This window comes from Rattus norvegicus, chromosome 5 (genome assembly GCF_036323735.1).
Source record: "Rattus norvegicus strain BN/NHsdMcwi chromosome 5, GRCr8, whole genome shotgun sequence".
Taxonomy (NCBI): Eukaryota; Metazoa; Chordata; class Mammalia; order Rodentia; family Muridae; genus Rattus; species Rattus norvegicus.
This window is the reverse complement of record NC_086023.1, coordinates 62,148,842-62,169,539: the sequence shown is the minus strand read 5'-3', so window position 1 is coordinate 62,169,539 and position 20,698 is coordinate 62,148,842. Positions and strand designations below refer to the sequence as shown.

At 42.1% G+C, this 20,698-nt stretch overlaps 1 protein-coding gene across 8 annotated transcripts in view; it reads right to left on the bottom strand.

The window, feature by feature from the left end:
• The window catches only part of Unc13b (unc-13 homolog B), a 215,076-nt gene that overhangs the window by 130,345 nt on the left and 64,033 nt on the right, over nt 1–20,698 (bottom strand). For all 8 annotated transcript variants that reach the window (XM_063288360.1, XM_039110717.2, XM_039110722.2 and 5 more), the window contains exon 7: nt 10,122–10,179. In XM_063288360.1, the coding sequence (XP_063144430.1) occupies nt 10,122–10,179 (58 nt within the window). The remainder of the gene's footprint in view (nt 1–10,121; nt 10,180–20,698) is intronic.

Below are 20,698 nucleotides of genomic sequence, written 5' to 3'. Positions count from 1 at the left end.
AGTGAGGTAACCCAATCACAGAAAAACACACATGGTATGCACTCATTATAAGTGGCTATTAGCCCAAATGCTTGAATTACCCTAGATGCCTAGAACAAATGAAACTCAAGACGGATGATCAAAATGTGAATGCTTCACTCCTTCTTTAAAAGGGGAACAAGAATACCCTTGGCAGGGAAGAGAGAGGCAAAGATTAAAACAGACACAGAAGGAATACCCATTCAGAGCCTGCCCCACATATGGCCCATGCATATACAGCCATCCAATTAGACAAGATGGATGAAGCAAAGAAGTGCAGACCGACAGGAGCCGGATGTAGATCTCTCCCGAGAGACACAGCCAGAATACAGCAAACACAGAGGCGTATGCCAGCAGCAAAACACTCAATTGAGAATAGGACCCCCGTTGAAGGAATCAGAGAAAGAACTGGAAGAGCTTGAAGGGGCTTGAGACCCCATATGTACAACAATGCCAAGGAACCAGAGCTTCCAGGGACTAAGCCACTACCTAAAGACTATACGTGGACTGACCCTGGACTCTGACCTCATAGGTAGCAATGAATATCCTTGTAAGAGCACCAGAGGAAGGGGAAGCCCTGGGTCCTGCTAAGACTGAACCCCCAGTGAACTAGATTGTTGGGGGGAGGGCGACAAGTGGGGGAGGGGGGAGGGTAACACCCATAAAGAAGGGGAGGGGGGAGGAGGATGTTTGCCCGGAAACCGGGAAAGGGAATAACACTCGAAATGTATATAAGAAATACTCAAGTTAATAAAAAAAATAAAAATAAAAAAAAAAATAAACTGCACTGGCATGTCCAAAAAAAAAAAAAAGTAAGATGAAGGGCTCTGAGAAAAACATCTGATGTCAACCTCTAGCTTCCACAAAGGCACACGCAGGGGCCTGCATGTCCATACACATCACATGCACTGACCATGTACAATTTAAATTGCAAAATGAGTAAACAGGAGCAAGAGAGATGTTTTAGCAGGTAAAGATGTTTGTTGCCACCAAACCTGACAACCCAAGTTTAATTCCCAGAACCCACAAAGTAGAAGAAAATAAATCAATTCCCACAAGTTGTTCACTGATCACTATACATATCCTCTGACACACACACACACACACAGACACACACACAGAGACACACACACACACACACACACACACACACACACACACACACACACACACACAATCAAAACCAAAACCAAAGCATGACCAAAAATAGGACATTTCTTTTATGAGGCAGCCAGCTCATAGTGTAGTGTAGAGACAGAACAGACTGCCAACAGGAGTCCAACTACAAATACATACATTTGTAATTAAATCTTAGATGGCAGAAAAATCTTTGGCATTTACCTCCCAAATATTAATCCAAGACATTGTTAATAAAATCTATCAGAAATCCTATCAGGAAAGAAAGGGAAGGAAATATGGGAAGACGGACGGGAGAGAGGTGGGCAGAGAGAGCACTGGGAAGGAAGTAAAATCCTAGCAGGCCATGCCAATGTTATAATAGATTCACATCCTATTTGCTTTTGGGAAAATTCCAGTACTATTTGAGAGAGTGAGATTACAAGTCTCCCAGAGATGCACACCCTGATCAGATGGCAAGACAGCCAAGTCACCTGCAAAACAGGACACATGTTCTGGTGCAAGCCAAATTTCCTTTTCATCTAGAAACTTTGTGAGGCGTTAGGCCTGATGATCAGGAAGTGCCAAGTCCTCTCAATCTGTTGTGCTGTAGCATAAAATGCTGACATAATAATCACATATCTGTATGATCAAGTCTAGATCACAAATTACAAGTTGGGTCTACTCCTTCTGAGATAGGGTGGGTCCAGAATAGAAAAGCATTCTGAACCAAAAAGAGATGAACAAACTCTCTGTTCTACTGGAATCTGCCATCCCACTGGGAAAGCAAAACCCTCTTTGAGAGGTACCAGCATATCTCACAAGCTTAAAGCGGATCTGGCTCATGATAAGCAGCGAAACAGACAAAGACTAGCATTGCCAATAAATAACTGAAACTTGTGTTTTAATTAAGCCATTATCCATTAGAACAGACAGTATTCTGTTAGTCCACATGGTAATGCATATCCATATCTGGTTATATACACAGAATGGACTGTTTCTCTTCTTCTTCCTAGGGTAAACACTAGAAATTAGACAGGCCATACAGCAGCAGTGAACAGCTTTACACAGAAACCAAAAGTAACAGAAGGATTTTAAGAGGACATTTGAATGTGGTGCAGACTAGAGATGCAGCACATTAGACTGAACAACAGTGGAAAGCATTAACTAACTCCTGCTTCCTAAGAATGAACAAATCCCAGTAGGATCGATCACCCTGAAATAAAGAAAATAAAATATAAAGTATTTTATATGAACATGTCTCTTTCAGATACAATAGTAAAATAAATCCTTTTATAAAGTAAGTGTGACGGTTTGTATATGCTTGGCCCAGGGAGTGGCACTATTAGGAGGTGTGGCCTTGTTGGAGGAAGTGTGGCACTGTGGGTGTGGGCTTTAATACCCTCATCCTAGCTGCCTGGAAGCCAGTATTCTCCTAGCAGCCTACGGATGAAGATGTAAAACTCTCAGCTCCTCCTGCACCATGGCTGCCTGGATGCTGCCATGTTCTCACCTTGATGATAATGGACTGAACCTCTGACCCTGTAAGCCAGCCCCAGTTAAATGTTGTCTTTATAAGAGTTGCCTTGGTCATGGTGTCTCTTCACAGCAGTAAAACCCTAACTGAGACAGCAATTAAAGTATTACAACTTGGCAAATCACAGTAATGACTGACAGTGCTTCTGAATGCCTGGTTGCTGTTATTCATGGTGTAATTCACTCTCTGTTCTGAACAGGGCCATTCTTCAACAAACACTTTAAACTAAAATGTGAAAATATATCCTCTTTTCCTATTTAAAAAATGATCCAATCTTGGGATATTTTAGATGTATAAACATATGTATACATACATGCACATATAAATATATCATATCCCTACTATCAAAAGTTTTAAAACAATGAAACAAATACTTTGCATATAACCAGAAAAACCTCGAATAAGGACAAACAATACAGTGTATCTCAAATAGATACAGTGGGTCTGGCAAGATGGCTTAGGGGGTTTGGTGGCTAGACTCAGAAAGGCACCCATAGCCTCACATGTTTGAATATTTGGTCCCCAGTTGGTGGAACTGCTTGGGCAGGATTAGGAAGTGTGGCCCTGTTGGAGGAGGTATGGCACTTAGGCCAGGCTTGAGGTTTCAAAGATTCTTGCCATTTGAAGTGTGCTCTCTGCCTCCTTCTAGGGGACCAAGACATGAGCTCTCAGCATTACTCCAGCTGTCTACCTCCATGTCTTTGCCCCACCATTACAAATGCTCACTCTCTACAACTATAAACCCTATGAAACTTGTTAGTGAGTTACCTTGGTTGTGGTGTTTTATCTCACCCATAGAAAAGTAACTAAGAAGGTAGCTGCCACCAAGGTTGAAGGCCTAAGTTCAATACCTGGATCCATGCTAGAAGAATCTCCTAAAACTTGTCATCTGACCTCCACATATACACCATGGCAGCCATACACCTACAGATATTTAACTTTTTAAAAATATATAAAGAATAATTTTAATGTTCAACTATAGTTGGGATCACATTCCCAATAGAACTACACAGACTAAAAACAGTTATATCCAAAAGAAATTCGCTAGGGAAACCCTTAAGAGTATTATCAATTAATAAACACATCAGAGGGTTGGGGATTTAGCTCAGTGGTTAAAAGCGCTTGCCTAGTAAGTGCAAGGCCCTGGGTTCGGTCCTCAGCTCCGAAAAAAGAAAGAAAGAAAGAAAGAAAGAAAGAAAGAAAGAAAGAAAGAAAGAAAGAAAGAAAGACATCAGAGCTCCTCAGAACTTAGAATCAAGGAGTCACTGGTAGTGTTGAAGAAAACTTCTGTCAAGACAATCAACTCTGGTCTCACTAAATCCCAACTCCTAATTAAAGGAGTGAGTTTCCAGGAATCTGCATTCATATTGTCAGGACTTTTAAAAGTGTTCAGTTGGGTTTTGTCTGCTTTGGTAGTGTTGGGGATGGAACCTCGGTTCTTGGCCATACTAGGCAAGCTGTTCTGAGTTACATGTCCAGCCTAGAAATACAAATTATTTGAAATAAGTCAGTACTGTATAGTACTTTAAATACTTAAAAACAAAACAATACTATAATTTACCACTGAGTGCTACTTTTAACCACATTGAAGTTTTCATCTGTTGGTGTGAAAACATTTTTCCTAAATAACCAGAATCATATTAACACTTCTAGAATCCTACTTTAAATTTTTTTACTTAAATATTCCTGTATCTCAAAAAACCTTACTTAAGACCTACACATTCTTCCCTTGCACATCTGTTTTCCTTGAACACTTGCTAAAGATTAGGGACACCGACCGTGCCAGGATATATGAGGACTCAGTAAACCCTTCCAGATGCTAGATCACTGCTGGTTCATTTCTAAACTACAGCTGGCAACACTGTCATTGAAACATGGGTGGGTAAAACAGGTATGTATAAAAACTGAATATAGCAGACTGCTGTTAAACTCTCCCACAGCTAAGCATGGCACCATAGTGTACTTCTGCTTGCTTGGACAAGACATACATAGAAATATCTTTATCAGAGTAGGTTGGATATTGTGCAGTTTAGGCACATTTATAAGAGGAACAATTCTACATAAATTTCTGATGTTTAGCCCTATGGCTACAGTTCTCAATTTTGCTGTTTGTTACTAGGCAGATTTGTACAAAACACATAGCTCAAACTGTAACATTTCAGTATCTCCCTTTGAGAAACAAGGACTCTAGTATGAAAAAGCTAATTACACATAAGTATGGTGTTCCTAGGTTCAAGAGAACAAGGAACAGCATGCCACCAACCCAAAACTGATGCCACATGGGAGAAATATGGCTTTAAACAATATAGTGAGTATCTAATATAAACATATAAAACTCCATCTTATAAACAGTCCAGGAAAGAAAGTAGTGTGATACTGTAGTGGGTGACTCAGAATACATTTTTAAGAATTTATTTTTTTGGAGCCTGTCCCCTCTCTCACCAGCTGCAGTGCTGGGAAAGCAGACCCTGCACATCACCAGGGCAGCACACAGTGGTAGATCTGACCTTGGTGCAGAGGCACAGGTGAGCTGGCCTCACCACTAGTCAACTCCAAGGTGATCTGGTGAGGGAAACGTGTTCTCCCCCACCCCTCACCCCTTGCCATCTGCAGCAGGTAAGAGAGACGGCCCAAGGTCATGAGAGCTGGAGCGCTGACCCCAAACCTCACTGGCTACAGCACTTGAGAGAGCAGGCCCTGCACCTCACCTGGGTCAGGCAGCAGAGCTGACCCTGTGGCAAAGGTGCAGGTGAGTCAGCCCTGAGGGCATGAGAGGGAGAGCCGGCCAGGGCAGTGCTGGAGAGTGCTCACCCTGACAGCACGGGTGCAAGAAAGCTGGTGGGTGACCAACTCAGCTAACACCCAGCCCCAGAGCCAGGACTTGAGTTGGCCCACCCCAACATATACCCCATTTATGAACTGCTGGAGCACATAAAAGGGCTGGTTGTGCAGAACCAAAGTTGTAGGATCTCCATGACACAGAGCAACAACAGAATATCTAAGAGGAGTCCTGGTGAGGATCCACAGATGCAGATACTCATAGCCAACCACTGGACTGAGCCTGGGGACTCAGGAAGAGTTTGGGGAAGGACTAAAGGAGCTGAAGGGGACTGCAATCCCATAAGAAGAACAATATCAACTAACCAGACCACTCAGAGCTCCCAGGGACTAAACCACCAACCAAAGAGAGAACCATGGAGGGAACCATGGCTCCAGCTACATATATAGCAGAAGATGGTCTTATCTGACATCAATGGGGGAGGAGGCCCTTGGTTCTGTGGAGGCTTGATGCCCCAGAGTAGGGGGATGCTAGAGCGGTGAGGCAGGAGTATGTAAGTGGATGGAAAAGCACCCTCATAGAGGCAAAGGGGAGGGGAAATAGGATAGAGGGTTTGGGGAGGAGTAACTGGGAAGAGGGATATCATTTGAAATGTAAACAAATAAAATGATTAATATGGGCTAAAGAGATGACTCAGCGGTTAAGAGCACTGACTGCTCTCCCAGAGGTCCTGAGTTCAATTCCCAGCAACCACATGGTGGCTCGCAACCATCTGTAAAGTGATCTGATGTCCTCTTCTGGTGTGTCTGAAGACAGCTACAGTGTAGTCATATAAATAAAACTAAAAAGTCTTTTAAAAAATGATTAATAAGAGAAAGAAAAAAGAAAGGAAAGAAAGAAGAAAGGAAGGAAGGAAGGAAGGAAGGAAGGAAGGAAGGAAGGAAGGAAGGAAAAAAGAGTAGCAGAAGGCCAAGGCCTCGAACCAGACAAATGAGTCATTGCAATGAACATTTGCAAGTAAAGAAGTATGAACAAAAGGGTGTACCTAATGTGTAGTGGACACATTGTGACACACTACAGCTTTCCACAACAAGATGGAGTTTTTTGTTTGTTTTCAATGTTATTCTTTTTTCACTTGTTATTGGGGGGTATGAAGAGACAAGGAGATGAGTAGGATTGGGGTGAGGAATGCAGAATTCACAAAGGATCAATAAGAAGTTTTAAAAATGGCTTAGAAATTTAAAAAATTGTTTTAACTGTGTTTCCTCTTTCTCTCTCATACATACATACATACACACACACACACACACACACACACACACACACACACACACACACACGCGCGCGCGCGCTAAAGGATTGAATCCTCTGGAGCTGCAGTCAACCACTGTGATCTGTCCAGCATAGGTTGGAACCTAAACTCTAGTACTAGTCCTAAAACATCAACAAGCACTCTTAACCACTGAGCCATCTCTCCAGTCCCCAAAATAATTTTTACCAAAAATACAAAGGCAGTTTAATAAGGGAATAGTATGTCAAATATTAAACAAACTATGTCAGGATCATAGGCATTCATACACAAAAAGATTATCTTAAACTTTATCTTAGGCTAGCGATGAGACTCACTGGTGATGCACTGCCTCACAGGGACCTAGGTTTGATCTCCAGCACTGAATAAAGTAAAACAAGCTAACAAAAATGCAATCAAGGTATCTGGACTCAGTGATACAGTGAAAGAAAAGGGGCAAAAATTTAGGAAGATGGAGAAACTGAACAGGACAGATACCACTGTAACACGGAATTTTATTAAGATATTAGGTATAACATAATTTTGTAATCCTATTTTGAGTTCTTTCCTAGGGACCAAAAAACATCTTAAACTTTACTGAATAAGCTTGTTATTAATGGCAGCACATCCTGAAATCTGTTTGTATACATCATAGAACTCAGAAAATGAACAGGTAATTTTATGTTCTTAAGAACAGGGCTTCACACTGAGAGAGAAGATACAACATGAATGAAGATCAGAAGTCCCCTTAAGCAAGGATGTTAACTGACTATACCAGATGAATGTGTGTGTGTGTGTGTGTGTGTGTGTGTGAGTGTGTGTGTACTGATACCAGATGAACACGTATGTGTGTGTGCGTGTGTGTACTGATACCAGATGAACACGTGTGTGTGTGTGTGTTTGCGCGTGCGTGTGTGCACTGATGATGATGATACCAGATGAACATGGTGGGGGGGGTGGGAGGTGCGGTGTTCCTAGCTCTATCCATTCAAAGAGTCAAAAAGCAATGGCACTCATGTCAGTGCCCTAGAACTAGTTCTAGAATCTAAATGCCATTCCTCAATAAAAACAAGCAGGCTTTGTTGGAGAACAACTAAGGCCAGGAAAGGAAGATGATCCTAGAACATGCATGTGTGTAGTTGGCAAAAAGTGGTCAAAGTGATAGGGGCATGCATCCAAAAAGGGCAAAAGCACCTAGGATACACTCTAAAGGGGAAGTAGCCTTTGCAAGGTCACAACCCAAATGGTTAGTGGTAGCTGGTGACCGAGTTAGGCTTCCTGGAGACACAAGCACCCACGCCTCTGCTAAGGTTCTAGGTCAGCCCTAGGCAGAAGAAGAGACGCAGACTACCCGGAGCCCCCAAGGCGAAGGTCTGGAACCCTGGATGCAATAGTAAGAGATGACCAGGTGAGACACATTCCCGTTCCCGACAGACGCTGACCCCAACAGGCCTGTGACCTGTGGTGCCACCTGACTGGAACACACCTCTACAGACAGTTATTAGCTTGTGTTCACCCGTGCTCCAAGGCCATCTTATTATAGTACAGGGGTCTTTATAATTAAAAATAATAAAGATTGCTCATCAAACTGTTGAAGCAACATTTCTGTAAGATTACAATTTTTAAGAAAAGCTATATGAAGAAGTATTCAGGATATAGAAACAGAGTTTCACAGAAAGATAAAACTATCATCATAATGAAAAAGTTGATAATTTATCACTTTTTGTTTCCTCCCGCCCACATGGCACTGCTCTCCACTCCAACCGTTTTCTCAAATGAGTTCAGGAGCAGTGTGTGTTAGATTTGTTTCTGACAGGTTATCCTGGGAAAGGGTTTAAGACAAAGAAAGGTCAAAATTAATTCACTGCAATGACTTTTGGAAAAGATTTCTAGATTTTAATTCATTCCATTCAGATTCTTCCTGCCTTCTACATCCCTAAATATCTGACCTTAAATCACAACAACAGAAGGTTGCAAGAGCTCACAAGCAAAGGTTTGCGACTCTGTCCTTGTCTTCGTTTTATCAAGACAGAGAGTCAACAGCATGTAAGCCGTGAATGGAGGTTGCTCTCGACTCTAAGAAGGAAGCAGTGACTCAAGACACGACCCATGAACTAGGATGCTCTCGGCTGGAGTGCTACTCTTCACCGTCTATGCTCTACGGAGCTCCCAGCAGACTACTCCGTCTCTTCATGCGTCCGCTTCCTCTCCTAAGATACAGGAGCGGTAGAGTCTGTCTTAGATTATTGTGAAAAGCAGGTAAGTTTACTAGAACACGTAATGCAAGTAAGTTCTTGGAAGAGCATGTGCATACTCTAACTGCATGCACTAATTATCCATTTCACTGCTACTGTCTGACTGTTGACACTGACACCTATGTCCCTGTGGTTCTTAGTACTATTATGACAACTGCTACAATAGCCAAGTTTAATCTACAGGTGATGTAATTTGGCATTTGATTCAGGAAAACGAGAGCAAAGCAAATTACCACACACAGAGATAGAATCAGAGGGTGAAAAACTACCTCCAAGGTGGTCATCAGTATCTCTCAGGGAGTTGTGTAAGAACCTGAAAGTAAGTTACCAACAGACTCACAATTCATGATTCATTCCCAGACAGAATCTGTGACCTGAACAAGTTAATCTCAGGAGAAATGACATGCTCTCTTCCTTAATCATTTATGTAACATTAAGTTTACTATGTACTAAAAATTAAGCTAGACCTCAGAAATACAAAATGGAATATTGTCTTTTAAAACTTTGTAGGGTTTCTAATAACCTTTCATTTGTTTCTTCTCCCTTCCCTCCCTTTCCACCTCCTTCCCTCCACCCCCCACTATTTATCTAGTTAGTTAGTTAGTTAGTTTTCAGTACTGGGGATCAAACCAGGGTCTTGTGTCCACTAGGCAAACCCTCTAACAGTAAGATCCATTCAAAGCTCCTCAAACTGTCTGTATCAATAAAGTAGACACCATCCCTCATGACTGATAGGTTATATGCTTAGTGCACATACATGGTACATGGAAACATAAAGAAGAAATGTATGAAGTAGACTGTGAAACCGGAAACAGCAGGCAGCTTTCACAGAGGTAGTGTTTTTAAAACTGAACTCTAAAAAATACTAGCAGGTAAACAAGGGTTGATGGGGTAAAAATCATACCCCCAGGAGTGAAAGTTAGCTACTGCAGGGCAAACACACAGCCCATGAAACAAAGAAGCCCTTCTGAAACTCGAGAGTAAACACCCCGAGGCCTATGCTTGGACCGAGAACCTCTCCAACAACTTCCATTTACAAAACTGCTCTTTTCAACTTAAAACAAGCCTCATTGTGGAAACACAGACAGCTGCAATTCAGACCAGTTGGGAGACAAATTTCTCACTTACAACACTGGGCGGCAGCAGTGGGCAACAGCTTCCTCTGGCTTTCTTCTTGACTGGAATACTGGAAGCAGAAAGGAAAAGAAAAAAATAAATAGTAAGAGTTCCAAGTACAGAAGAGGGGAAATCACAGCTACCTCCCAAAATATTCACTGTGCAACTTGTGTCAAGTTTTTTGCTGAACAGAAATAGATCTTCTCATTCCTATCCTCCCTGTGGGATCCTGATTTAGGGCAGAGCTTCACTCATGGTGTGGCTTAAAGCAGGGCAGCAGAGGACCATCTGACCAAGCAGGCCTGGTAGAACTAAAGGCCTGGCCTTAGAGTATTTCAAAGGTTCTGTGTATGCCCACGGCAACATCTAGGTTTCACAAACCAAATGATAAAACTGAAGACCTCCATCAGGTGTGTGCTTATCTTTGAGTAACATACTTCCTAGCTAATGCTTAAGGATATTGAAACTGCATATCTAAGCTGGACTTTCAGATCTACCTGGTATTTCCTTCCTAACTCTAATCTCTCCAGAGCCAACCAACCAACCACCACCACCACCACCACCACCACCACCACAACAACAACAACAACAACTGCACAGGTTATGAAGCTATAAGAAAATAATCTGTAAGAGGAAACAGAATTAAGGGGAAGTTTTAAAAGTGGGCAGGAGTCAAAAAAGTATAAACTAACGTATATATGTAAGTAGTTTAGAAAAATAGTTTGGTTTGAGCCAGTGAAGAACTGGAAGGTATAACCTGAACCAACAAATCTGGGCTAGGCAGGTACGTGCTTAGAGTGAGCTCAAGGTAATCCTCAGCTACATGAAGAATCAGAGACCACCACGGGCTACATGAAAAGGTATCTGAACTTTTCACACTAATTTTGCCACTCACTAACAAGCTATGGGGTTCTGGGTGAGCCAGAATAAACTGCCAATGAACCATTCATTCAATAAATATTGACTTAGCACCTACTATGTGAGGGCTGGCACAAGTTGGGTCAAGGCCATGATTGGACAGTAAAAAAAAAAAAAAAAGTGGGGATAAAGTTTTTGTACGGTGGGAGAGAAGGAGAATGAAGATGGCGAGGGAGAGAGATGACCCATATCCGGGTGCTCTTGAATTGCCAAAGTAGTTGAGATGGATTCCTGTAGGCAAATTTATCTTATCTAGGTGGGTGGTTTACATCCTTATCAATTGGTTGCGAGTTTATTGTGTGGATGTATTGTGGATTGAGAATATAACATATAAATCTGATTGCTGGGTTGTAGTTTGTTGAGTCTTGATTTTAACAGGTTGTTGGGAGTTTATACAGAACTATTAGGGGCGGACGTTGGGAATGTAAACAGAGCAGTGCAGAGAGTCACGAGAAGGTAGGGACCGCTAAGACCAGTGGGTGGATGCTGGGAAAGTGAACAGAGTCCACAGTAAGAGAACCGTGAGATAGGTGGTCTCTGTATGAAACTGGTGTGGCAGCACCACGCCTGGGTCAGAGAGTACTTGGGGACAGCATGGAGCTGCTGAGATACATTAGTGCTAATTCCAACGGCCTGCTGGAGCCAGAACTAGGGAGAGCATGACTGCTAGGGTACACGTGGGAACCATTTCAGCTATTCCTGTCACCAGGCATGATAGGCTCTTATCCCTCTAGAACAGTAAGCTAAAATAAAACTTTTTCTTCTAAACTGCCTTTGTCACAGCAACAGAAAGTGACTAATATAATTACACTTTTAAAAGACTATAACAGGGAAGGGGAGGTGGGTTGGTGATCAGCAGCATTAGCCTTCAAAGGACACGGGTTTGTTTCCCAGAACCCATATGGTACCTCACAACCATCAGTAACTCCAGTTCTAGAAGACCCAATGTCCTCTTCTTGCCTCCTTGGACACCAGACATGCAAGTGGTACACAGACATTAAAAAAAACAAAACAAAACAAACAAACAAACAAACAAAAAACACTTGTGCCGGCTATTATAGAGCTGAACTGTAGGGAATGAGGATAGGCTGTCTGCTAAGACGAAATTTGGTGACTTGTTCATAAGGATGACAGTGGCAAAGGATATTTCAAGTAGTTGTATCCAAAACAATTTTATATGTAACATATTTTACAAGCTGTAAACCATAATATAAATATAAGAATACTTATATTAATACGTCCAATGGAAGACATCAAAGGTTAGGTACAATGTACATAGTAGGACTGCATTAGTAAAGCTGATAACCACAAAACATTCAGCAATCCAAGGCTGAGCCTCACCCCAAAGAGACAGGGGAGTCAGCTATTGAAAATAACCACTAAAATAATGAGGAGTGGCTCTTCTTCTCTCCATGTATATGGTGTCTAACCTGTATGTATATCTGTGCACCATATGCATGCCTGGAACCTGCAGAGGCCTCCTGAAACCAGAGTTACAAACGGTTTCCACCTGCTATTTGGGTGCTAGGAACTGAACCCACATCCTCTGGAAGAACAACCAGTATTCTCGACTGCTGAGCCATCCCTCCATCATCTCTTCAGTAATGATGGTTTAATAGGTAGGACACAGGCCTAACAGTAAGAAATCCCAAGACTTAGGTATCAAAGTAAAATAATTCACATGTAGATATCAAAGTAGATATCTTCAAGAAGCTACATGTAATCAATCTTGTTTTAGGCAAAAAATAAAAAGCTAAAGTCCAGGTAATTATATCAAGATTAATAAAATTGATTGTTGGGGCTGGGGATTTAGCTCAGTGGTAGAGCGCTTACCTAAGAAGCGCAAGGCCCTGGGTTCGGTCCCCAGCTCCGAAAAAAAGAACCAAAAAAAAAAATAAATAAATAAAATTGATTGTTTTTAAAAGGATAAATGGGGAGGGGGGATGGTGCAGCAGCTAACAGTATGTATTGTTCTTTCAGAGGACCAGGGTTCGACTTCCAGCACCAGCATGGTGACTCAACCATCCAGTTCTAGGATATCTTGTGCCTTCTTCTGACCTCCATGGGAGGCAGGTATGCTTGTGGTACACATACATATATGCAGACAAAATATTCCTACATATAAAAGAAATCTTAAGGCTGGGCAGTGGTGGCACCCGCCTTTGATCCCAGAACTTGGAAGACACAGGCAGGTGGGTCTCCAGGACAGCCAGGGCTATACAAAATAAAGCCTGTCTCAAAAAAACAAACAACAACAACAACAAATGAGGACAGGAATGTGGTTCAGTGGTCTAAAATCCTGTCTAGCAAGTCAAAGGCCCAAGGTGAATCCTTAACACTACAAATACATACATACATACATACATACATACATACATACATACATACATACATACCCAACCAAGTCAGTCACCCAGCCAGCCAGCCACTAGCTGGTTAAGGGAAAACAAAAATACAAAAGCAAAAATAAAACAAAAACAAAAAAACAAAATCTAAACTCTACACCCTGGCCTGGTAGCACATATGAATAATACCAACATCTTAGGAAATAAAAGCAAGAAGATTTGAGACTATCTTTTTCTAAACATGAAGTCTGAGGCTAGCTTGGGTTACAGAGACACTGTCTCAAAAGAGAGAGAGAGAAAAGAAAAGATTACAAAAACAGGTAATGATAGCATAAGAACAGCAAATTACAAACCAAAGTCTAAACCAAATCCATTTGGCTTATGTCTGTAATATTATATGTGTCTGTAGTACTTACACATGAATGTACATTGTTAGGCTGAAACCCCTGCTCTGCCCTCCTTCTCCCAACCCCACCCACTTGGAGAAAATTAACCTACTATCACTACTTGCCTCTGTGTTTCCAGCAACCCACCCAGGAGTGCCCACCCAGGGGCTCAGATTCTGACTGGGTATGGACGCCATCCCAGCTCCTAGCTGGCATGTCATTACTCCTCGCCTAAGCTTCGTAAAACCCCCTTGCTTTAGCCTGCATGTGTGACCTCACTGAGCCCCACCTGTGAGATCAGTGGACCCACCCCAGAGCTGCCTCCTAATAAACCTGCCGTTATCTACTTTTAATCTGGTCTAATCTGGCCTATATCTGTGTTAACAAGGGAGAGTGAAAGCATATTATATATGTATGTGCATATATAGATGTTGTTATGTAAATGTACACACATCTTAACCAAGTATCCTTTAAACACAAGGACCATTCTACATATGAAGATTTCCATTCATGTAATTTGCAACATTAAGCAGATTAAAACAGAAAACAATTATGAGCTAACAGATCTAAAAGAAATGTTAGATAAAAATCCCATACAGTTTCATAACAAACATGCTGACAAAATCAGAAAGAGAACAGAACTTAGTCTCATGAGGATAGCTACAAAAATCAGTACCAAACCAGCATGCTTTAAAATTGTGTGTGTGCTACCCAAAGACTATACATCGACTGACTCTGGGCTCCAACTGCATAGGTAGCAATGAATAGCCTAGTAAGAGCACCAGTGGAAGGGGAAGCCCTTGGTCCTGCCAAGACTGAAACCCCAGTTAACGTGATTGTTGGGGGAAGGGCAGTAATTGGGGGAGGATGGGGAAGGGAACACCCATATAGAAGGGAAGGGGGAGGGGTTAGGGGGAAGTTGGCCTGGAAACTGGGAAAGGGAATAACAATTGTAATGTAAATAAGAAATACCCAATTTAATAAAGATGGAGAAAAAAAATTGTGTGTGTGTGTGTGTGTGTGTGTGTGTGTGTGTGTGATACAGAGCAACACCCACACCAACTCCACCCCACCCATGCACATGGTGAAAGGAGAAGGTGCAAATCTCCTCTGACCTCCAAATATATTCCACTGTGCACACATACACACACAAAATTAACATGTAATAAAATAAATTTTAAAGACTTAGGAAGACAGCCAGGTGGTAGCACACACACCTCTATCTATCCCAGCACTTGGAAGATAGAAGGAGGTGGATTTCTTTGAGTTGGAAGCCAGTGTGGTCTACATAGTTGAGCTCCAAGTCAATCAGAGTTACAAACTGAGACCCTGTCTCAAAATAAGAAGAAAAAAAGACTTATTGTGGTAGCATCCATTGGCTCATATATTTGAATGCTTGTTCCACAGTTGCTGGAACTGTTTGAAAAGGATTGGGAAGTGTGGGCTTGTTAGAGGAGAGGTGTCACTTGGTCTTTGACATTTTAAAAGCCCAAGCTAGGTCTAGTCAGTGTCTGTCTGTATCTCTGTCTGTATCTCTGTCATCTCTGTCTGTCTCTCTCAGTCTCTCTCTCTGTCTCTCTCAGTCTCTCTCTCAGTCTCTCTCTCAGTCTCTCTCTCTCTGCCTCTCTCAGTCTCTCTCTCTCTCTCTCTCTCTCTCTCTCTCTCTCTCTCTCTGTGTGTGTGTGTGTGTGTGTGTGTGTGTGAGTGTACATGTCTGCCTCCAACTTGCAAATCAATTGTGATATCTCAGATACTGCTCCAGTGCCATGCCTGTCTGTCTACCTGCTGTCACACTCCCTGCCATGATGATCATGGACTATCCCTCTAAAACTGTAAGAAAAAACCCAATTAAATCCTTTGTCACGGGGGCTGTCAGAGGCACAACTATACTGGTGTTGTTTAATAGTTTCCTCCAAGATTGGAACATTCTATGCTGTAAAGAAGCTCCTTAAGCAAGAAGGTAACAACTCAAAATAGCTTCAGGAAATCCCTGAAACTGACCAGATTCATTATGTCCTTCCCTGCCAGAGTAAGCAATAAAAGCTGAGAGTCCCTCTCAGACTGAAGGAAACCAAGTTGCAAAAAAAGACTCTCAGACCAAACCAGCTTCTCAGAAAAAGCTGCCTAGAAAAGGCTCAGATCAACAAAAACACCTAGAAAGGGCTCTCTCCAACCTGTTGAGCTGCCTGCAGGCTATGCAATATGCTACAGGTTTCCAGGTTTTATGAGTTGTCAACCCATGCTGGGGTGTGCCTTGGTGATATAGCTGTCTTTGATTCATTTCTGTTCCTGTAAGGAACTCCTCGCCCATATTCCTGTAAGTAACCCCAATAAAACTCACTGGTACACCAAGTTGGACTTCAGTGTTGTTCGTACTTTGGTCGGTCGTGGGTTCCCTAGCTGGGTGAGTAGATATGAGTGTTATGCTGTGAAACCCAAAGAGGAGCCACAGTGTCACACATTGTTGCTAAGTCTCCATACCTTGTAAGAGTGTCTGTTCCCTAAGCCTAATGTAGCCTGCAAACCCTGTTTCTTAAGCCTCTGCTGAACTTGTAACCCCAGGATGTGTACCCACTGGGTGTGCCTTGCTCCTGAGCACCTGTGATGACTCCCCTTCCTTCTATTCTTTCACTTCTACCCTACAGGCAGCCGTGAGCCCCAAGTCCCCAACTTTTGCCCTGGAGTTTACAGCCAATCATCTCAATTTTTCTATCCAGCCTAACTCTTCTATAAAAGAGACCTCAAAAGCCAGTGAGGGGCTGCTCTCTGAAACCCCAACTTAGGGGGAGCTAGTCATCTGTCCAGCCCCTTGTGAGGTTCTAAAAACAGCATGCTTTAATCAGACAGTCGTGTGAGGTTTTCCTCAGACCTACCAGTGTCTCCCAAGAAATATTTTGTCACATGTAACTATATATCATAGGAAATGAAATTTTTGAAAACTAGGGTTTAATGTATCTCAAGTTAACCTTGAACTCCTTATAAAAATAAGAACCTTGGGGAGGGAGAGCTAAACCTTCAGAGAGGCAGACAAGCCTGGGAAACCAGAAGAGCTGCTCTCTGTACATACATCTCGGACGCCAGAGGAAAACACCATCTGGAACCCTGGTGCACTGGAGCTCCCGGAAGGGGCAGCACAGGTCTTCCTGGTTGCTGCCGCCACAGAGAGCCCGTGGGCAGCACCCTGCGAGCAAACTTGAGCCTCGGGACCACAGGTAAGACCAACTTGTCTGCTGCAAGAAAGCTGCCTGGTGAAATCGGGACACACAGAGGCAGAATTCCTCTAGGACCGGGCACGTCCTGTGTTTACCGGAAGTCCAATACCTGCGGATCCCGGCCCGCAGCAGCTCTCTGCTACCAGACCCCGTGGGAAAGAGACCTCACCGCCTGGTCAGGTGGGCACTCCTGAGGCTGCATAAGCTCCCGGAAGGGGCGGCACAGGTCTTCCTGGTTGCTGCCGCTGCAAAGAGCCCGTGGGCAGCACCCCGCGAGCGAACTTGAGCCTCGGGACCACAGGTAAGACCAACTTTTCTGCTGCAAGAAAGCTGCCTGGTGAACTCAAGACACAGGCCCACAGGAACAGCTGAAGACCTGTAGAGAGGAAAAACTACACGCCCGAAAGCAGAACACTCTGTCCCCATAACTGACTGAAAGAAGGAAAACAGGTCTACAGCACTCCTGACACACAGGCTTATAGGACAGTCTAGCCACTGTCAGAAATAGCAGAACAAGGTAACACCAGAGACAACCTGATGGTGAGAGGCAAGCATAGGAACCCAAGCAACAGAAACCAAGACTACATGGCATCATCGGAGCCCAATTCTCCCATCAAAACAAACATGGAATATCCAAACACACCAGAAAAGCAAGATCTAGTTTCAAAATCATATTTGATCATGATGCTGGAGGACGTCAAGAAAGACGTGAAGAATTCCCTTAGAGAAACACAGGAAAACATTAATAAACAACTAGAAGCCTACAGAGAGGAATCGCAAAAATCCCTGAAAGAATCGCAAAAATCCCTGAAAGAATTCCAGGAAAACACAATCAAACAGTTGAAGGAATTAAAAATGGAAATAGAAACAATCAAGAAAGAACACATGGAAACAACCCTGGATATAGAAAACCAAAAGAAGAGACAAGGAGCTGTAGATACAAGCTTCACCAACAGAATACAAGAGATGGAAGAGAGAATCTCAGGAGCAGAAGATTCCATAGAAATCATTGACTCAACTGTCAAAGATAATGTAAAGCGGAAAAAGCTACTGGTCCAAAACATACAGGAAATCCAGGACTCAATGAGAAGATCAAACCTAAGGATAATAGGTATAGAAGAGAGTGAAGACTCCCAGCTCAAAGGACCAGTAAATATCTTCAACAAAATCATAGAAGAAAACTTCCCTAACCTAAAAAAAGAGATACCCATAGACATACAAGAAGCCTACAGAACTCCAAATAGATTGGACCAGGAAAGAAACACCTCCCGTCACATAATTGTCAAAACACCAAACGCACAAAATAAAGAAAGAATATTAAAAGCAGTAAGGGAAAAAGGTCAAGTAACATATAAAGGCAGACCTATCAGAATCACACCAGACTTCTCGCCAGAAACTATGAAGGCCAGAAGATCCTGGACTGATGTCATACTGACCCTAAGAGAACACAAATGCTAGCCCAGGTTACTGTATCCTGCAAAACTCTCAATTAACATAGATGGAGAAACCAAGATATTCCATGACAAAACCAAATTTACACAATATCTTTCTACAAATCCAGCACTACAAAGGATAATAAATGGTAAAGCCCAACATAAGGAGGCAAGCTATACCCTAGAAGAAACAAGAAACTAATCGTCTTGGCAACAAAACAAAGAGAGTGAAAGCACACAAACATAACCTCACATCCAAATATGAATATAACGGGAAGCAATAATCACTATTCCTTAATATCTCTCAACATCAATGGCCTAAATCCCCAATAAAAAGAAATAGATTAACAAACTGGATACTCAACGAGGACCCTGCATTCTGCTGCCTACAGGAAACACACCTCAGAGACAAAGACAGACACTACCTCAGAGTGAAAGGCTGGAAAACAACTTTCCAAGCAAATGGTCAGAAGAAGCAAGCTGGAGTAGCCATTCTAATATCAAATAAAATCAATTTTCAACTAAAATTCATCAAAAAAGATAAGGAAGGACACTTCATATTCATCAAAGGAAAAATCCACCAAGATGAACTCTCAATCCTAAATATCTATGCCCCAAATACAAGGGCACCTACATACGTAAAAGAAACCTTACTAAAGCTCAAAACACACATTGCACCTCACACAATAATAGTGGGAGATTTCAACACCCCACTCTCATCAATGGACAGATCATGGAAACAGAAATTAAACAGTGATGTCGACAGACTAAGAGAAGTCATGAGCCAAATGGACTTAACAGATATTTATAGAACATTCTATCCTAAAGCAAAAGGATATACCTTCTTCTCAGCTCCTCATGGTACTTTCTCCAAAATTGACCATATAATTGGTCAAAAAATGGACCTCAACAGGTACAGAAAGATAGAAATAATCCCATGTGTGCTATCGGACCACCACGGCCTAAAACTGGTCTTCAATAACAATAAGGGAAGAATGCCCACATATACGTGGAAATTGAACAATGCTCTACTCAATGATAACCTGGTCAAGGAAGAAATAAAGAAAGAAATTAAAAACTTTTTAGAATTTAATGAAAATGAAGGTACAACATACCCAAACTTATGGGACACAATGAAAGCTGTGCTAAGAGGAAAACTCATAGCTCTGAGTGCCTGCAGAAAGAAACAGGAAAGAGCATAGGTCAGCAGCTTGACAGCACACCTAAAAGCTCTAGAACAAAAAGAAGCAAATACACCCAGGAGGAGTAGAAGGCAGGAAATAATCAAACTCAGAGCTGAAATCAACCAAGTAGAAACAAAAAGGACCATAGAAAGAATCAACAGAACCAAAAGTTGGTTCTTTGAGAAAATCAACAAGATAGATCAACCCTTAGCCAGACTAACGAGAGGACACAGAGAGTGCGTCCAAATTAACAAAATCAGAAATGAAAAGGGAGACATAACTACAGATTCAGAGGAAATTCAAAAAATCATCAGATCTTACTATAAAAACCTATATTCAACAAAACTTGAAAATCTTCAGGAAATGGACAATTTCCTAGACAGATACCAGGTACCGAAGTTAAATCAGGAACAGATAAACCAGTTAAACAACCCCATAACTCCTAAGGAAATAGAAGCAGTCATTAAAGGTCTCCCAACCAAAAAGAGCCCAGGTCCAGACGGGTTTAGTGCAGAATTCTATCAAACCTTCATAGAAGACCTCATACCAATATTATCCAAACTATTCCACAAAATTGAAACAGATGGATCACTACTGAATTCCTTCTATGAAGCCACAATTACTCTTATACCTAAACCACACAAAGACCCAACAAAGAAAGAGAACTTCAGACCAATTTCCCTTATGAATATCGACGCAAAAATACTCAATAAAATTCTGGCAAACCGAATCCAAGAGCACATCAAAACAATCATCCACCATGACCAAGTAGGCTTCATCCCAGGCATGCAGGGATGGTTTAATATACGGAAAACCATCAACGTGATCCATTATATAAACAAACTGAAAGAACAGAACCACATGATCATTTCATTAGATGCTGAGAAAGCATTTGACAAAATTCAACACCCCTTCATGATAAAAGTCCTGCAAAGAATAGGAATTCAAGGCCCATACCTAAACATAGTAAAAGCCATATACAGCAAACCAGTTGCTAACATTAAACTAAATGGAGAGAAACTTGAAGCAATCCCACTAAAAGCAGGGACTAGACAAGGCTGCCCACTCTCTCCCTACTTATTCAATATAGTTCTTGAAGTTCTAGCCAGAG